The sequence below is a fragment of the Camellia sinensis genome, chromosome 4, assembly GCF_055761805.1.
Source record: "Camellia sinensis isolate YWXY chromosome 4, ASM5576180v1, whole genome shotgun sequence".
NCBI classification, from domain to species: Eukaryota; Viridiplantae; Streptophyta; class Magnoliopsida; order Ericales; family Theaceae; genus Camellia; species Camellia sinensis.
The window spans coordinates 146,116,741-146,137,516 of record NC_138964.1 but is presented as its reverse complement, the minus strand read 5'-3'; the positions used below and the strand labels follow the sequence as shown (position 1 = coordinate 146,137,516).

Sequence of the window (20,776 nt, the reverse complement as noted above, 5' to 3'; positions counted from 1 at the left end):
TCTTCTGCTAACTGAAAATCTCCAACCTTTTGCCACCATAAAGAAGACATGGATTGAGCTCCAGGTGAGCAGATCTGTATATCAATTAGAGGATGAAACAAGAGGAATTGAAGAATGAGTCGTAGTGGTTGAAAGAGAATGACGTTGAGAGGACACCAGAGAAACCAAGCGTAATGATGGAACTATAGGCGGCGACGAGAGAGGAGTTGACGAAGGAGAAAGCTTCTTCATGAGAAGTGGATGATAATGATGAGTCACTATGAGCCGCCTCATCCACATACTGCAACTATTCTCCATGCTTTTGCTAAATACTAGAGAGAGAGCCTAAAGAGAGAGAGTGAATATCAAAAAGAACCATTTCTCTATTGGATCTTGCATTTATGAGATCCTCTCTTCGATCCTCGTTTGGTTTTTCCCACGGTGGCGATGGTCGTCGGAAAGGGGCAAGAACAAGAATGAGGATGAAGAATGAAAGTACCAGAGGTGGTGGAATTCTACCACTCGCTGATAAGGAGTGACTCATGGCAGCTGTCGATGCTCTAGCAACGAATCTGCGTAATCAACAGTTCAAAACCTTAACCCAAAGATAAGGGTGAGCAGTGGATATTCCAATCCACCCAAACCGACCGAACTGAATCCATCTGCTGCATTTTGAACAGATGCGTGATGACGAGAAAATAGTTGCGGATTGATTTTTTTCAATCCGTCTAGTTTTGGACGGAAGACGGATTTAAGATTCCTTTGGCAGCAACCGAACTATCAAACTGCGAGCATCCCTAGTAATTTGTAAGATTCTGTGTTTTCAATTTGTTTAAATATTCTATTTGTGTTTTCAATTGAAAATGAATTTAAATATTCTGTTGTGTTTGTTGGAAATGGTTGGGAAAATTCTGGGTAAACCACAATTTTTTCCTAACTTTGGTCTAATTTTTAGCTAGGACCCAAGCGTCGATTTTCGCGAGTCAAAGTGGTAACGCGTTGTATGTCGCGTTGTGATTCACGTGGTATATTTGATTTCTCAAAACCATTATCGAGTGAATAGGAAATTGAAGTCAAAGTGTGCTCCATGGAAATAGAGTTTTGGTGGAAATTCCTTAAGGATTGTGTAAATGGCTTGTCCCACATTAATTTTGTGGAAAGTTTTGAATGGGTTTATATAGCTTGGACTTATAAGTGGGGAGGGCCCTAAGGGGCACCCCAAGTTTGTAGAAGGGAGAGGTTATGGGCAAAATGGGCTAGACCCATTGGACCCAAAAATCACCACACACGCGCGCGCCGCCGTCGCTGTCCGTCCGATCGGGCGCGGGTGTGAGGTTGGGTTGGGCTTGTCCGGCCCAATACCTATCTTTTTGGGCTAAAAGTAAAATAAAATCCAGAATTCAAATTAATTCGGGAAATAAACTAGTCCGATTTTACTGTACACCCAAACAGGTCCCTTTCGTTTTTATCTATTTGAATTTTGAACCCAACAGATTTAAATCTGTTTAATTCAAAACCAAACAGGTTGCACCTGTTTAATTCAAAACTAATAGTCATAATTTTGCCTATAAATAAACTAGCCCTCATTTGGATTCACTTACTAATTTTCGTCCATAAAGTTCTGCATACATACTCTTCATATTGCTGCATTATTTTCTTGTGAGAGATAGTATAAACACTTAGTGTGTTCGTTGTACAAATATATTGTAGTACTGCATATATTTGTTGTTGATCATTTCATCTTGGAAGATAGACGCCCATATTCTGAAAGCACCGTGGAGAGGACAAATCTGTCTTAAGGACACAATGTCAAACACTGGACTTGATCAGAATAATATTCAAAATATTAATCAAATAAGTTATTTATTTATTTTCTGTTTTTTATTATTTATTTAAATCAGATTTTAATTTTATTTTTTGTAACAAAACAAAATCTGTTTTTATTTATTTAATTTTATTTCTAGTTTGATTTTTGTAATCAAACAAATTTCTCTCATTTCTTTTATTTCCTTTATATTTTGTTTGTTGTTAAGTACACAAATAGAATTAATTAATTACAGTGAAAATTGTCCAACAATCTTAAGACAGACCTATTTTGGTATCTTCATTGTATTTAATTTTCTGTGATTTCATAAAGACATATTCTGGTTGGAAAAACAAATAGTGGTTTATACTATTTGACAAATAGTAGTAATATACTGTCTATTTCCTTTATTTCTTTTATATTTTGTTTGTTGTTAAGTACACAAATAGAATTAATTAATTACAGTGAAGATTGTCCAACAATCTTAAGACAGACCTATTTTGGTATCTTCATTGTATTTAATTTTCTGTGATTTCATAAAGACATATTCTGGTTGAAAAAATAAATAGTGGTTTATACTATTTGACAGATAGTAGTAATATACTGTCTATTTTCTTTGACAACTATTAGTAATATACTGGTGTCATTAACAATTGCAGAATATTAATTTGTATTACAGAAAATTATTGTGGTATTTTATTTTTCTAGTTTTAGTAACAAGGAAAATAAAATTATTTTGTGTTATAATTTATTTTCTGGTTTTAATAACTAGAAAATTAATTTGTGTTTTATTTTTTTTTAATTTTTGTAATCAGAGATTATGGCTACTGCAATTGAAACTGCAACTGGAAGTGCTACTCCGATTGTTACACCAACACCAGTCCCTATCCAGAACCATGTTCATGTACCAATAAATCATGGAGAAAAATCGAAAAAATTTAACGGTATTGAGTTTAAGAGATGGCAGCAGAAGATGTTGTTCTATCTTACAACTCTTAATTTGGCCCAGTTTCTCCATGAAGAGGCTCCAGCACTTAAAGAGGGTGAAAGTGATCGGCAAGTTGTTGCCGCTATAGATGCTTGGAAACATTCAGATTTCCTGTACAGAAACAACATCCTTAATGGTCTTGACAGCATACTGTATAATGTTTACAGTCCTCTGAAGTCAGCAAAAGAATTATGGGATTCTTTGGAGAAGAAATACAAGACAGAGGATGCCGGCACGAAGAAATTTGTTGTCGGTGAATTTCTAGACTTCGTTATGGTAGACTCCCAAACGATAATTTCTCAAATTCAAAGTTTTCAATTAATTTTACATGATATTCATTCTGAGGGTATGTCTCTAAGCGAGTCTTTCCAAGTCGCTGCTTTAGTGGAAAAGTTACCATCGGCGTGGAAAGATTTCAAAAATTATTTAAAACATAAACACAAAGAGATGACCATGGATGAACTTATTGTAAGACTGAGAATTGAGGAAGATACCGTATGGCTGAAAAGAGGAATGGGAAAAATCCCATTGCGTCCAAGGCTAATGTGGTTGAACAAGTTCACAAACCACATAACAAAAAGAGAAAGTTTACTGGAGATGGTCCTAAACAAGGCGATAGCAACAAGAAGTTCAAAGGAAAATGCTATAACTGTGGCAAGACTGGACATCAAGCTTCTGACTGCCGCCGCCCTAAGAAGGATCATGGAAGTACAAGCAAGAAGACTACCAATCAGGCCAATGTAACTGAACTAGATTACATCTCTGACAGAGTGAATGACATCAACCTCTCTACTGTGGTGTCTGAGGCTAATTTGGTTGGAAATCCCAAAGAGTGGTGGGTTGACACTAGAGCAACTCGTCACATATGTACGGACAAGAAGATGTTCACTACCTACAATGAGGCTGCAAATGGTGAACAACTTTTCATGGGAAATTCTTCTACTTCTACTGTGACTGGACAAGGAAAGGTGATCTTGAAGATGACATCAGGGAAAGAACTGACCCTCAACAACGTACTGCATGTACCTGGCATCTGGAAGAATTTAGTTTCTGGTTCTTTGTTAAGTAAAAATGGTTTTAGGCTTGTTTTTTAGTCTAATAAATTTGTATTAACAAAGAGTGGTATGTATGTTGGTAAGGGATACATGAGTGATGGTCTCTTTAAATTGAATGTAATGGCAGTTGTACCAAAAGTTGCTATTAATAAGAATAACACATCTTTTGCTTATATTCTTGAGTCGAATTTATGGCATGGTAGATTAGGACATGTAAATTATGATGCTTTGTGTAGATTAATTGGTTTGGATTATATACCAAAGTTTGAAATTAATCCTAATCATAAATGTGAAGTTTGTTTAGAAGCGAAACTAACTAAGGCTCCATTTAAATCGGTTGAAAGGAAAACCGAACCTCTAGAATTAATTCATACTGATGTATGTGATCTAAAATTTGTTCAAACTAGAGGAGGCAAAAAGTATTTCATAACTTTTATCGATGATTGCACAAGATATTGTTATGTTTATTTACGTAGAAGTAACGATGAAGCCTTAGAAATGTTTAAACTCTACAAAACAAAAGTTGAAAATCAACTTGGTAAAACTATTAAAATGGTTAGAAGTGATAGGAGTGGTGAATATGATGCACCATTAAATGAATTTTGTGCATAACATGGCATTATTCACCAAACTACAGCACCTTATTCTCCACAGCAAAATGAAATTGCTGAAAGGAAGAATAGAACCCTAAAAGAAATGATGAATGCCATGTTACTAAGTTCAGGCTTACCACAAAACTTGTGGGGGGAAGCAATATTATTTGCTAATTATGTTCTTAACAGAATACCCCACAAGAAAACCAACAGCACTCCTTATGAATTGTGGAAAGGTCGACCGCCTTCCTACAAATACTTAAAAGTGTGCAGGTATTTGGCAAAAGTTGAAGTTCTTGTTCCTAAAAAGATTAAGATTAAACCAAAAATAATAGATTGTGTGTTTATTGGTTATGCTCAAAATAGTAGTACATATCAGTTTCTGACTTATAAATCAGAAATACCTTATATAAATGTGAACACTATTATAAAGTCAAGGAATGCTGTATTTTTTGAACATGTCTTTCCTTACAAGAAATGACAGGAATTAAGTTCACAGAAAAGAACTTATAATTGTACACAAAGTTAAGAGACTAATGACAATCAAACACAAGAGACCAGTAATGGTCTCGACCAACAGGATTTAACTGATGATGAACTAAGACGAAGTAAGAGAGCGAGAACATCAAAATCCTTTGGTCCAGATTTTCTGACATACCTGTTAGAAAATGAACCTCAAAGCTTTAAGGAAGCAATGACAGGTCCTGAAGCACCTTTGTGGAAAGAGGCTGTTAATAATAAAATTGAATCCATTAAGCAAAATCATACTTGGGAATTGGTGGATCTTCCACCAGGTTCTAAACCTTTTGGATATAAGTGGATATTCAAGAGAAAAATGAAAGCAGATGGCTCAATAGACAAGTATAAAGTAAGACTTGTAATAAAAGGTTACAGACAAAAGGAAGGTCTGGACTATTTTGACACATATTTCCCTGTGACTAGAATAACATCTATTCACATGCTTATTGCTATAGCAGCGTTATTTAATTTAGAGATACATCAAAAGGATGTTAAGACAACTTTCTTAAATGGTGATCTAAATAAAGAGATCTATATCGAGCAACCCAAAGGGTTTGTAGTGTCGGGGCAAGAAAAGAAAGTTTGTCGGCTTGTAAAGTCTCTTTATGGATTAAAACAAGCGCCTAAGCAATGGCATAAAAAATTTGATCATACTATGCTTACTAATGGGTTTAAGATAAACGAATGTGACAAATGCGTCTATGTTAAAAACACTGACCAAGGATATATCATCGTTTGTCTTTATGTGGATGACATGCTTATCATTGGAAGCAGTCAAAACATGATCAAATCAACTAAGCAAATGCTTAACAAAAGATTTGATATGAAAGATATGGGGGTCGCAGATGTTATATTAGGAATGAAAATTACTAAAACATCTGACGGATATGCATTATCTCAATCTCATTATATTGAGAAAATTCTTAATAAATTTATCAAGGATGATTTGTATGTAGCTAGAACACCTGTAGATATCAGTCTTTATTTATCAAAAAATAAAGGTGATGCAGTGTCTCAGTTAAAATACTCCCAAATCTTTAGAAGCCTAATGTACCTAATGAATTGTACTCGTCCTGATATAGCTTATGCTATCAGTAAATTGAGTAAGTACACTAGTAACCCCGGAGAAGACCATTGGAAGGCGATCATTCGGGTTCTTAGATATTTAAGATTTACCCGTGATCATGGTTTGAACTTTACTCAATATCTAGCAGTACTCGAAGGTTATTGTGATGCAAATTGGATATCGGATACTAAAAATTCAAAATCCACTAGTGGATATGTCTTTAGTCTGGGAGGTGCCACTGTTTCTTGGAAATCCACGAAACAAACATGCATTGCACGATCCACAATGGAATCCGAGTTCATTGCTTTAGACAATGCAGGAGAAGAAGCAGAATGGCTTCGTCATTTCTTAGAAGACATTCCAATGTGGCTAAAACCTGTGCCAGCTATTTGCATTCATTGTGATAGTCAATCTGCAATATGGAGGGCACAGAATCATATGTATAACGGTAAGTCACGACATATTCATCATCGATATAATACCGTAAGGCAATTTTGTCCAATGGAATAATCTTAATAGATTATACAAAATCTAAAGAGAATATTGTAGATCCGTTAACAAAAGGTTTGACAAAAGAGCTAGTGTATAGTTCATCAAAGGGGATGGGATTAAAGCCTATTACATAAGAGTCATCATAATGGTAACCCTACTTATATGACTAGAGATCCCAAGAACTAAGTTCAAAGGGACAACTAAGTTATGTGTGGCTCGCCAAAAATCACCAAGGGATTAAAATTCCCTACCCATTCCTATGGTGAGAGTGATATCTGCAACATGTGTTGTCTGCAGGGATATAAGGATAAGCTTTGCTTTTAATCATTACTTATATATTGATTTAGGTATAAAAATCAAGACAAGTATAAAAAGATACATACAATAAGAATCACCTATATGAGTGTCAAACTGGGGCCGGTTCTATGAGAGTGAAAGAGGCTAAATTCTCTAGAAACACTTATGAAAACCAGGAGCGTTCAAGGCCAAAATGAACACAACAGTGAGAACAACGATGTGTTAGAAGATATTTTGTGTGAAATCTATTGTCTGGGCTTACACAAACGGCTGAACAATTCAAGGCATCACGTCCATTGGTTAGCTAGTAAGTCTGATAGGTTATCACTAGGGAAGGTTTAAGGCCGAAAGCTCCCTATCCTGATGCAAGATATTTTCGACTTATACTCTTTCGATAAAGTCTGCATATTGTTGCATTTCCGTTGTCATCAAATTCCATTCATGTGGGGGATTGTTGGAAATGGTTGGGAAAATTCTGGGTAAACCAGAATTTTTTCCTAACTTTGGTCTAATTTGTAGGTGGGACCCGAGCGTCGATTTTCACGGGTCAAAGTGGTAATGCGTTTTATGCCACGTTGTAATTCACGTGGTATATTTGGTTACTCAAAACCATTATCGAGTAAATGGGAAATTGAAGTCAAAGTGTGCTCCATGGAAAATAGAGTTTTGGTGAAAATTCCTTAAGGATTGTGTAAATGGCTTGTCCCACATTGATTTTGTGGGAAGTTTTGAATGGATTTTTATAGCTTGGACTTATAACTTGGAGAGGGCCCCAAGGGGCACTCCAAGTTTGTAGAAGGGAGAGGTTATGGGCAAAATGGGCTAGACCCATTGGACCCAAAACTCACCACATGCGCGCGCGCCACCGTCTATCCGGTCGGTCGGGCGGGCGGGCTGGGCTGGGCCTGGGCTTAGGCGCGGGTGCGTGGTGTGAGGTTGGATTGGACTTATCCGGCCCAATACCTATCTTTTTGGGCTAAAAACATTTAAATTTTATTTTATTTTTTGGTAAAATAAAATCCAGAATTCAAATTAATTCCAGAAATAAACTGGTCCGGTTTTACTGTACACCCAAACAAGTCCCTTCTGTTTTTATCTGTTTGAATTTTGAACCCAACATATTTAAATCTGTTTAATTCAAAACCAAACAGGTTTCATACCTGTTCAAACAGGTTGCATCTGTTTAATTCAAAACTAACAGTCACAATTTTGCCTATAAATAGACTAGTCCCTCATTTGGATTCACTTACTAATTTTCGTCCATAAAATTCTACATACATACTCTTCATATTGCTGCATTATTTTCTTGTGAGAGATAGTATAAACACTTAGTGTGTTCGTTGTATAAATATATTGTAGTGCTGCATATATTTGTTGTTGATCATTTCATCCTGGGAGATAGACGTCCATATTCTGAAAGCACCGTGGAGAGGACGAATCTGTCTTAAGGACACAGTGTCAAACACTGGACTTGATCAAAATAATATTCAAGAATTAATCAAGTAAGTTATTTATTTATTTTCTGTTTTGTATTATTTATTTAAATCAGATTTTAATTTTATTTTTGTAACAAAATAATATCTGTTTTTATTTATTTAATTTTATTTCTAGTTTGATTTTTGTAATCAAACAAATTTCTCTTCTTTCCTTTATTTCTTTTATATTCTGTTTGTTATTAAGTACACAAACAGAATTAATTAATTACAGTGAATATTGTCCAACAGTGTTTTCAATTTAGAAATCTTTTTATCAAATGGCAAGTTTTAATATTTGGTATTTTATATGAAAAATATAAGGCTTAATTTTGTCATTTTTTAAAAAAATTAAATTAAATAGTTTTTGAATAAAAAAAGTAATGAAATAGTTTTCATAATGCATGATTTTCTTATATGTATTTATTATTGGTATTTGACAATTTAATTGATAATCTTTTGGTTATGTTGAGTTGGATTGTTATCCCCAAAAAAAATGTTGACAAGTTGTTATATTATGTTCAAAATTTGTAAATGTTTGAACCGCTAAACCGATTCACATCCATCCGCCAATCTGTTCAATCCACATTTATTAATTCAACAGACGGATGCGTATTGATTTTTTTCAATCCGCTCATCCGGTGAACGGATGGCAAATTAGAGGTAAGGGGTGTTCGCGTTTCGGTTACAGCCGAAAAATCTCTAATCCACCATCCGTCAGCTGGATGGGCAGATTGGAAAAATCAATCCGCATTCGTCTGCCAAATTAAAGGATGCGAATTGGTGGGTGGATGCAAATTGGTTTGGCAATTTAAACTTCTACAAATTTTGAACATAATACAACTTGTCAACATTTTTATCAGGATAACAATCCAACTTAAGATAACCAAAAGATTATCAAGTAAATTGTCAAATACCAATAATAAATATATATAAGAAAATCATGCATTATCAAAACCATTTCATTACTTTTTTTTTATTCAAAAACTATTTAATTTTTTTTTTTTAAATGATAAAATTAACCCTTATATTTTCCACACAAAAATACTAAATATCAACCCTTGTCGTTTGATGAAAGGATTTCCAAATTGAAAACAAATTGAAAACACAACAGAATAATATCTAAACTCTTTTCCATTGAAAACACAAACAGAATATCTAAACAAATTGAAAATGCAAAGTCTTACAAATTACTAGTGGTGCTCGCGGTTTGGCGGTTCGGTTGCGGCTAAAGGAACCTCGAATCCATCATCCATCCAAAACTAGATGAATTGGAAAAAATCAAGCTGCAACCGTTCGTTCGTCATCACGCATCCGTCCAAAATGCAGCGGATCGATTCGATTCGGTCGGTTTGGACGAATCGAAATATCTACTGTTCACCCTTATGAGATACAATACAAGTAAAGAGAGAAGAATAGTACAGAAACAAAAGAAACGAACATGGCTAGTGAGGAGATGGGTTAGGGTTTAAGTCAATGGACATGAAAAAAGCTTCACTCCAGGATGAGAGGGTTTGATTATCAGGGTAATTTGGTCCTTTCGCTAAAGCATGTCCTTATGGATGTGGTATTTTCGAGTGTGGATCTTTGGACAAAAGAAATCCAAATTTGAATTTATAGCATGAAAACCACTGGAAAATGGAGGTGGATCTATCTTATAAAAATAATAAATAATAAAAAATAAAAAAGAAGAAAAAGAAGTTGATGTGACTTTTTAAGAAAAGAGTAAAGTTTTTAGAATGTGTCGTCTAAGTATGAGAAAAACATTACTTATATATATATATACTAGTAGTTAACCCGTATGATACACGGGTAAATTTTTTTCCTTTTAAATTATATTTTATAAAATTAAATTATTTATATATGTTTATATATAAATTATTTTTAGAAATATGCTGCAATGTATGCATTATAAAATAATAATATATATCTATGTATACATATATATATATATATATATAATTATTTAAAAAATATATTACCAAATATGTACTACAATTTTCTTTCTATTAAACTATGAAAGTGTAGTTTAAATGTATATATGATACTTTTGTACTTAATTTCAATATAATAAAATAATATTCATTTTAATATTAAAAATAATGATTAAATTGGAGAAAAAAAGTCATTTAAAATTAAAGAATAATACTAATTATTTATTTTGATAATATTAACCTTATCGTTCTATAAAAGTATTGTTTAAACAAATATATATATAATAATTTTATTTCAATTATTTATGTGTATTTTTAATAATCTTAGCACTATCGTGCTATAAAAGTGTAACTGAAATAAATATATAATGATTTTATATGACATTAAATTATAGCATAATAAATTAAATACTTAATTTGACATTAATAATAGTTAAATTGAAAAATAATAATAATAACATACAATTAAAAGTAATTCTAATTATTCTTTGTTTTTTATTCAGTTGGAAATACAAAATAAAAAAAAAAAGTAAGAATGGAAGTTATAAAAAAAGTATCTTTTAAAAAATTAAATATAAGTATGTTGTGGTTAGATTAAGAAAAAATAGATAGATTAATTATGTTGAGTATTGATTTTTCTTTAATATCTATTTTTAATTTGTTTATATATATTATATATAATTATATATATGTATATAAAGTTTAAATTAAATATAAATTTTTCCTAATAAAAAATTTCATATTAAATAGAAAACTCAATATAAATTAATAATCAAATATAAATACAATAAACAAAAAAAAAAATAAGAAATATATTGAATTTTAATAAAAGTTGAATACTCTAATACAAGTGAAAAAAGTATAAGAAAATTAACTCGTATAAGTATTTTTTAGTACACATAATTATTTTAAATTTTATTTATGGGTAATTTAGATTAAGTAAAAATCTTTTAAATATGAGATTTTAGAAATAATTAATTATGAAGGTATGTTACACGGCACTTTAAAAATAAAAAGAATAGAAGAGAGATATACTACATAGGAGAAAAAAATTTTAATAAAAGCGAAAAAAGCATAAGAAAATTAATTAGTAAAGTATTTTTTAGTACATATAATTATTTTAAATTTTATTTGTGGGTAGTTTAGATTAAATAAAATTCTTTTAAATATTAGATTTTAGAAATAATTAAGTATGTAGGTATGTTGTGTGGCACTTTAAAAAAAATAAAAAATAAATAAAAAAACAGAAGAGAGATACACTACATAGGAGAGAAAAAAAATTTGAGGGTAAACACTACTTTTGTATATATAATTAAATATAAATTAATATTAAGACATCAATAAGATAGACAAAAAAAAATTAAAAAAATATAAAAGAAAATTAATTTGATCCACATAATTAAGCACATTTTGTCTTATTTATTTATTTATTTGTATATCAAGATAATTTTTTTCAAAATCATAATAATGAAATTATAATTATATATATGAAAAATAAGTATTTCTCAAATAGAATTCATATAACATTAGTTATTATAATTGAAATTGAATTTGTGTATAATTTTATATGTTAATAGAAAATGTATGTTGATGTGAATTTTTTAGAAAAAAAGTAAAGGTTTAGAATGTGCTACCTAACTAAGAGAAAAACACTATTTTTAATAATATATATATATATATATATATCTTATAATATGGGAAGAGGGTTTTTGAATTTATAGTAGAAACAATTGTCCTACTAGGACATTTGAATGGTCAAGATTTATTTGTTTATTTATATAGATGGCTGAGATTATCCCTAAATATATACCTACACATACTTCCCGTCCAAAGAAAGAGTGAACTTCCTCCTCTCCCACGTCTCTCCTCTATTCTATCCTTATCTCTCTCTACTCCCCTTCCCGCTTGCCCACGTCTCCCCTCTATTCTATCTTTATCCCTCTCCCTTCTCTGTTCTCATCAGTTTGTAACCGACGCTCCTCTTCATCACCGACGCTCCTCTTCATCACAAGGTATTCCGGTCCTCCTCCCTCTCTCTGTTGTATTTTTTTCCCCTTTTTACAATCAGTTTCTGGATCAGATTTTAAGTGAATCAATCTGTAGATTTGGTGTGTGTGGGTCAATAGGTTTCAGAGGTTGCAATTTCAGAGGTTGCGATTTCATCGCTCAGGTATGGCAATCTCTATCACAACTGTTCTTCTCAGCCTTCTGAATCTTTTTATTTTCATCATTTCAGTCCAGGGCTTCACACCCATTAGATGTTTGCTTGAATCTGAATTTTTTGTGGGTTTTGTTTGGTTGGGTTGATTTTTAACTGAGTTTTGAATCTGGATATTTTTCATCTGTAATCAGTACTGGTTTTCTTGCTGGTTTTCTTGAGTTAAACCAGTAAAAAAAGGGGAATAAAAATGGAGGATTAGAGAATGACAATGTGGGTTTTGATGAGGCCGTGTGTTTGGGGACCAAGAAACCCTTCCAGAAATCAAGGAAAGTGAAACAGAAACTGAAACACAGAAACAACTAGAACAAGAAAATGAAAGAAAGGAACTGCAGTAACAGACAAGTGTGGTTGTTGTGGGAGGAGTGGAATTGCCAAGATCCATAGTAATTGCAATCTAATTGTATACCAATTGATCAACCACTGGCCAACTTTCTTTCTCTACTCTTATTTATTTATTGGGTTTCACTATATATATATGATTAGAGAAGATTGGTTGAGTAAATCACCTGCCCATAAGGTTTCTAAGCAAATGGCCAACTTTCTTTCTCTACTCTTATTTATTTCTTTATTTATTTATTGGGTTTCACTATATATATATGATTAGAGAAGATTGGTTGAGTAAATCACCTGCCCATAAGGTTTCTAAGCAAGATTCAGTTGATAGTTCTGATTAATTCTTGAATTAAGAAGCACAAAACAAAGAGGGTTATAGAGATTTTTGTGACAGGGAATGGGGATAGGGAAATGGGTTTGTTTTATTATTTTTTTATGTTGTTATGAGGGTAACTACTGTTTGGATTTCTATTACAATCTGCAGAAACTATTTGGATTTCTACTGTTTGGATTTCTACTGGGGATAGGGAAATGGGTTTGTTTTACTCTACTGTTTGGATTTCTATTACAATCAGTCAATACATGTTCATGCACATGGTGGGCTAGAGTAATTGCAGGGAAGTATTGACATCACTAACCCATTTAGCTAAAACCCCAAGGAGTGATGAATTAATGATCACGAACTCTGTTTTAAGTAATAGCTATCTTTATTATGTATAGATCTTTGTGTTTAAAATTTCAATGCCATTTTGTAAGATATTTTTTTATAGGTTATTATTTTAAAAATTATTTATATTATACTTAATTAATTTAATATTTTATAAAATTAAAAAAAAAATCAATCTGCAGAAACTGATTCAATTTTACTTTAATCCCATTCAAGAACAGATTGTATCTTTAATTAGTTTCTTATTATTTTAAAAATTATTTATATTATACTTAATTAATTAAATATTTTATAAAATTAAAAAAAAAATCAATCTGCAGAAACTGATTCAATTTTACTTTAATCTCATTCAAGAACAGATTGTATCTTTAATCAGTATGAACATGATAACTTTGGTCTCCATTGGCTCTAATGTGGCCCAGTTATGGTGTCTCTTTTTAGTGCAATTTTATCCAAATGAAATGAATCACATTAAAGTTTTAACTTGAACTGATGATCAAAATGAATGCCCACGTCTGCATTACTGCTATCGCTAATTTTACCTACCATTTAACATTTTTTTAGAACAAAAGGACATCGTTCATGATGAAGATATACAAATAAACCAAAATTTTACAGCATTCATGTTAATCTTTTGTGAAGAAAAAAAAACCCAATATAAATAGCTAAATTTTTGCAGTTGCTTTTCTCTGCTCCCAAAGAATTTTCATATTTTAATTGGAAAAAATATGAATGATATTTGGTGATTGGTGAAGTAGGCTTGGAAATTTTATCTTCGGGAATTGACACATAGAGAGATGGGCTGAATTTTAAAAATAATTCAATTTCTTTTAGCTAATTGCAGTGAAGTATTTTATTTATTTATTTATTTATTTACAAAGAAAGATAATAAGGTCAATGAAGTACATATATATATATATATATCAGTGATTTTTCAAGATTTAGTGATGTCAATTGACCGATACTAATGTATGTGGCATAGTGACATGATCTATGGTTCAATGCAACTGATAAAGTAATGGGTAAAAATAGACAAAATATTTGTTATTTTTAAAAAAAACTTGATGCTTTAGACAAAAAAGTATCAAATTGCTTCTTAATATAAAAATGTCTAATATCACATTATTTTGCACATATCTATCCTATCAATTTATACTATTATTCATGAATTTCCTTCTCTCTTTTTACCAAGTAGCCTTCTCTTTTTATGTCAAGTGTTAATTTCTACTAACACTATTTACTTGACTTACTAAAAAATACTTTCATTACTAAAACAACATAAAAAATAGTGTATGAATTCAAAATATACTATCGTATGCCCGTGCCTGAAGACACGGTATAAATAATATTGGTACATATATTTGGAAAAAATCAATTAACATATATTATTAATATTGGTATCACATCCTTTACACGGCATAATTGTTTTAGAGATGGGTAATTTTATTTAGCCTTTCTGCACATCCATTTTCGGGATCAAAAAATAATTGTTTTTTTTTTTCACAAATTACCAGATTGTTGTCCATGTTCCTCATTGGGGATGCATACAAGTTGATACAAAGACTTTTTCAAAAGTAATGAGGAGGAAGTTTGGGCAAATACATGTTTGAAGACACATTATTGACACATCTTATGTTAAGAATACATATTCTGGAAAGCTTCGACCCACTTTTTTTTTTTATAGAGTTTTAACTCACTCTTTTAGCGTATGATAATATAATGTTTGTTTTTCTTATGTAGTTAGAATTTGATTGGCAGCAGTAACACTAACTGATGTGCATTTTAATTTTAATTTCTTTTAAATTGCAGAGTATTGGCTGGTGTGCATTATTTGATATTTAATTTTTTTTTATATTTGATGTGTTTGAAATTGTAAAGTGTAGTCTATTAAATAGATTTTTATAATTACATTTTAATCTTAAATTTAAATAGTGTTGCGATAACAATTATTTATACCGTGCCTTCAGGCACGGGCATACGCTAGTATATATATATATATGATAGATATATGATTTACACAGTACTTATATCAATTCATGATAAAGAACACTTTATTATTTATATCTCTCTAAGAAAGTAAACATTACTAATATTGGGACACACAAACATATGGAAGAGAGCATGAAGAGCCTGCTCTACCCTTATTCCTAGTAAATTATTGCTCACGACAAAACATGAAAAACACACTTGAAGAAAAAAAAAAAAAAAAAAACAACAACAACAACAACAACAAAAGCAGGACCATAATGATAGAGTTGGAAACTCAGATGTGGAGAAGGGGTTTAATGTCCAAGTCAATGCCCCAAAGGTCAAATTTTCCATTGACAAAATCATAGTGTCCACCCATCAATTTCAGAGTTCCCTTAGCCACCCTATCTTGCACATATGGGTAAGTGAGTAGGTTCACAAGTGACAAATTCACTGCCTCCTGCACATTGAATCAACATTGTAGAATTCATTATGGTTTCAAAAAAAAAAAAGTATATACCATGTTTACTCATATTTCTGAGGATGGATCTTGGCGCAACAGTGAAATTGCTCCACACATAGGGTAAGACTGCTTACAATTGGTTTTTTATTTCTAGATATGTAATGACAAGAGTTTCGTGCATTGAGACAACCTAAAATCTGTTGATACTTCTATTTAGGGTTAAAACATTGACGTTTTCCAAAGTATGAGGTATGTGTCATTTTTATTTTTGATATATTTCTAACTGTGTGAATTTGGTCTTTAACTTATTCGATTTGTATTTACATGATTGACGCGTTATTTTTGTCAAAATTTTATAATGGAAGCAAACGTGTTTTTGCCTAGTTTTGGATGGAAATGATGCTAATGGACCATTTAAACACAAATTGGATTATTTAGAGACTCAAAAGACACAACAGAAATATCAAGGATTAAAATAAAACACAATGCATATTTTGAGGAACAATAGTGTATTTAACAATGTAAGTTATGCTACTTTCTAAGAGATTTTAGAGTTTTGCTAACAAAGCTATCTTTTCTTTTGAAATTCAATTTTATATTTTCTTGTTCTTTTCTCGAGAAAATTTTATTCTACAATCACCATGGTGCCAAAATAGAGAAACCATGTTAAGGGTAGGAGCTCACCCTTTCACATCTCGCGTATTTTTCTTCATCTTTTGGATCCGGAAGCTCGGCTTCGACCTTGGCCTTTGCTGGTAAACCAATCTTGATCCAGTCATGTATGAAGTCACTGCAGTTCACAAAGGAAATCCAATTTGAACATACCACGAAAATTTACTAATTCATACATAGATGTGATCAAGAACATGTTTTTACAGCAAAACCATAAAAATTTGAAAGCATTTCTTATAGGAAAGCTACAATTTTCCCCCAAGCCACAACATGCCTAAGAGGCCTTACTTGGAAGTTGCCCCATCGGCGGGAAGGTCCATAAGTTCCTTAATCCCACCACATCGACTGTGTCCGATGACCAAAATGACCTCCACCTATCATGTAATTTTTCATTGTTAGAGCTCATGGGCATTGGAAAAACCAAGTAGACTTTGAGAATTTGTCGCTGAAAGATGCTCAAAAGCGCTACTAGTTCTTTAAAAGATCAATTTGAACAAATTACTGCTTGCAAGATGTTTTATAGTGGAATTGCCCTCTTAAAAGATGAATCGGAGTAAATTACCCATGAAATTAATTAAATGTAGTAATTTTCCCCCAACTAATTGTTCCTTTGAACATTTTTCATGAGACAATTTGTACTTTTCATCAACTTTCATGGGTCAAATTGAACTTTTGAAACATCTTTCAAGCGGTAATTTGTTGAAATTGATCTTTCAGATGGTTAATTGCATTTTTTTTAAGAGGCAACTTGCTCAACTTGATTTTAGATGGTCAATTATACTTTTCAACGTCTTTCAAGTGCTAAATTGTCAAAAATCCCCTAAAAGCCACTGTAGATAAAGATTAAGGAGAGAGTTAATTGAAAATTTTAAAATATGAAATTTGTAGAACTTAAGACTTGAAACCGAAAACAAGGGAAAAATAGAAAAATAGTAAAATAGCCAATCAACGGCCTAGAAACTAGCACGATAGTTACCCCAAGAGCTGTGACCGCATATTCAATGATCGCGCCAACTCCCGAGTATCTGACCTGTGCAACAAAGGCAACACTTCATTATCCATACACAATCAATGTGCAATACTATAAGAATTGACGACAGGATGACGTTTGAATTGAAACAGAAAATGAGTTAGGAGTGTTTGAATTTGGACCTTGTTAAATGCCGGGACCAAGTTAGCGATGTTACGAGCCATGAAAGCTTGTCCTGGTTTAAAGTCGAGGACACGAGATGGACAGACTCGGGAGTCTGAGCAGGCGAACACCAAAAACTACAATCGGCGCAAATCAATACCCAAAAAAAAAAAGAAATTTATCAGTGGGATATGGGTTAGGAAAATGTGATTACTAGTAAAAAAAACATTTAACATACTTGGGGTTTCTGGCCTTTAGCAAGTTCTTCGAAATACTCAGGAAGCTTGCTGCAAAGTCATCCAAAATCCCAGGCAATTTTGAAAACAGATTAGTCAAAGTAAAAGCATAATTAATAAATTGAAGTAAAATCAGATGATCCAAAAGTGCAAAATCATTGATCCGGTCATGCTTTTCCAATTATAGTTCTAGTTGATAGGCCTTGTTTAATTTAGAAGCTAAAAACATTTTTTTTTTAATTAATAAGTCGTATTTGGTCAATAAATTGTGAGGCAAAAATGCATCAAATGAGTTCAACGGGCAATGACTAGTTTCAAATGAGGTTAGGGAGATCATTTGGGCAGTTAAAATCTACGCAAGTCCAATTTAAGAAAATGAAAAATGGGTTCACCCCAGGACTTCATATGAGTCTCAAACCTACAACCATCAATATAAGGGTTAAAGAGTACACCATTGTGGCACAAGGTCATGATCGGTCTTACTGATTATTGACATCCCGTTAAAACAATAATACTAGACCATATTAGTTTGTTTTGTGCTGAAATTTGTTAATTAAAACGTAAAAATTCTTCCCCAACTTCTACATATCTATTTTTTTTTAACCAATACACATAAATTTCAAAATTTTTAAAAAGTTATAAAAATTGTAAAAATTACTATTGCATAACATACTCAAATTCAGTGGTCTTGAAGTGATAGAAACCCCTTCTAATAATTTCAACTGGGCTGCCCACATCAATCCTTCTCAATGTTGTTTCCTCTTTAAACTCATTGGCTCCATCCTCTCTGCAATCCAACATCATTAATTGCATTCAATTATCATCAGTAATATAAAAAAATAATAATAATAATCATAAGAATTGTGAGTTGATAGAAAATTGTGAAAATTTCACTCATAGTCCCTATTGGTTTCCTTTTGTGTTAATTTGGTCCTTACAACTCTAATTGTACTAATTTTACTATTAATTTTTTTACATTGTGTCAATTTAGTTTAATTGGTAACATTATTTTAGAAACTGAACTAAAATTAATAAGCAAAATAATAAATTCACTCTCAAAGAGATTGAGAGATTTAAATCCAATTTGAAATGATGAGTTCATTTTTTAATAAACCATTTTGCCCTTAATTTCTTAATAAGTGTTATCAAATGAACTAAATTAACAAAATGTGAAAAATTAAAGGATAATACAACTATAATTATAGGGACCAAATTAACAAAATAGACAAATTATAGAGATCACAAATATAATTTATCCTAAAAAATATTAAGCGTATTTTGGTATTTTGTGAAAACCTGTCTGCCTCATTTGAAAGTTGATCAGCCATTCGTCCCTCTTTTTTTCTGCATTTCATAAAATTTTGAACTATGTTACCCTTCAAATTTTTAATTCCACATAATTGTCACTAAGTGCTATTTTATTGTTGTTTGCTATAATAAATAAATAAATAAAAAGGAATCTTTAAGCAAGACATTTGGACATACCTCTGATTAGAAGGATCTTCTTCACTTGGAGCCTTGGGGCCAAAGGATAAATATCTATTTGGAAAGGATTTAACACAATTCTTAGTATGCAATGCAAACCAAGCTCTTGCTGAGATTTGTATTTATAGGCCTACCATGAGTGGTTGATGTCATTGAACACATGACATGGGACCCAAAACATTTTTCGCAAGGATAATTCTTAAAACTTGTATATGAATGTACATAGTTGTATTTTAGTGAATATATATATAAGGCTATGTTTGGCATAGTTATTTGGACTAAAATAATTACATAGGATAAAATTCACTATTTTAGTTAAATAAAACAAAATATTATATCTAAATCATAATTATTTTATTTTTTTCTCACAAAAGTATAAAATAAATAAATAAATAAATAAATAAAAATATATTCCAAACAAGACTTTTTAGTCATAAATTAAATTAGTTAAAAAATTAAAAAGTCAAAATGTCAGCTCATATCCCAAACAGAGATAATAAAACAAAAAACCAAAAAACAAAAGGACCACCTTCCCAAGAAACATCCAAAGCTCTATATAAGCTCAAAACATGTTTTTTTATTTCTCCATGTTTGTGTGTTTTAGTGAATATATTAGGCCAAATTTCACTGTACTTCACGCCAATCATTTGTACAAATTGTTATATCATTTGAAAATAATCATTTCACCTTTGTGTGTTCATTGAGTGATTATATGTAGGATAAATTTCATTTTACTCTTGTCATATGCGTCATAATCTTAAGTCCTTTGAAAATAATCATTTAACTTTGTAGATTGTGGATTGTGGAGTCTTTTGGAAAGTTGGTAAAAAGTTTTCTACCTTTTTATCTATTTTGGGGCGTATCACCTCTCACATAACTTACTCACAAAAAGATAAAATAAATTTAAAAAAAAAAAACAAAAAATCAACTTTTTACTAACTTTTCAAAACACCCCTAAAAAGTACCTAACATTATTTTATCGAAATCAACAGAAATTGCATTGCACATATCTATATTTTATATAAGCACATAATGAACATGAATTTGTAAGAGTTCGTTTGGAAAGTATGTTAGTTTTTTAGTTTTTTAACTTTTTTTGAGTTAAAAAGTTTTGTTTAGGAAAGATATTTTGACTTTTTATGAGAGAAAGAATGTAATAATTATGAATTAAATATGATATTTTATCTTATTAAGTTAAAAAAATTATTTTATTTTTTTTTGAGTAAAATAGCCCTAAACCTAACCTAATCCTTCTTCCCAAAACGACTGCCAAAGTATCATTAAAAGGGAGGAAGATAAGTATCAATGTCATTTTATAAGTGTCATTAACAGAAGGTTTTTTTTTTTTTTCCAAAATATAAAATTAGTTTGACCAAAATTAACACACAAAAATATTTTCA

The 20,776-nt window shown here is 31.4% G+C and overlaps 1 protein-coding gene across 1 annotated transcript; it reads right to left on the bottom strand.

The window, feature by feature from the left end:
- Positions 1-15,453: 15,453 nt before the first annotated feature.
- LOC114263433 (carbonic anhydrase 2) lies at positions 15,454-19,903 on the bottom strand. The gene is made up of 9 exons (XM_028203973.2): positions 19,377-19,903; positions 19,188-19,235; positions 18,565-18,678; positions 17,894-17,942; positions 17,676-17,792; positions 17,500-17,553; positions 16,812-16,897; positions 16,536-16,641; positions 15,454-15,848 (listed from the first exon to the last, which is right to left on the bottom strand). Exons 2-9 carry the CDS (start codon positions 19,217-19,219, stop codon positions 15,684-15,686), a joined length of 723 nt encoding a protein of 240 aa, XP_028059774.2. The 5' UTR covers positions 19,220-19,235; positions 19,377-19,903; the 3' UTR covers positions 15,454-15,683.
- Between the last annotated feature and the right edge of the window lie 873 nt (positions 19,904-20,776).

Bases quoted from the DNA above. Each gene is read 5' to 3' on its own strand.
- LOC114263433 (XM_028203973.2), bottom strand. From the start codon at position 19,219: ATGGCTGATCAACTTTCAAATGAGGCAGACAG. The intron at 17,943-18,564 runs GTATGTTATGCA...ATGACTTTGCAG, and splicing joins TTCAAGACCACTGAATTTGA to CAAGCTTCCTGAGTATTTCG. The intron at 16,898-17,499 runs GTAACTATCGTG...ATTACATGATAG, and splicing joins ATGCGGTCACAGCTCTTGGG to GTGGAGGTCATTTTGGTCAT.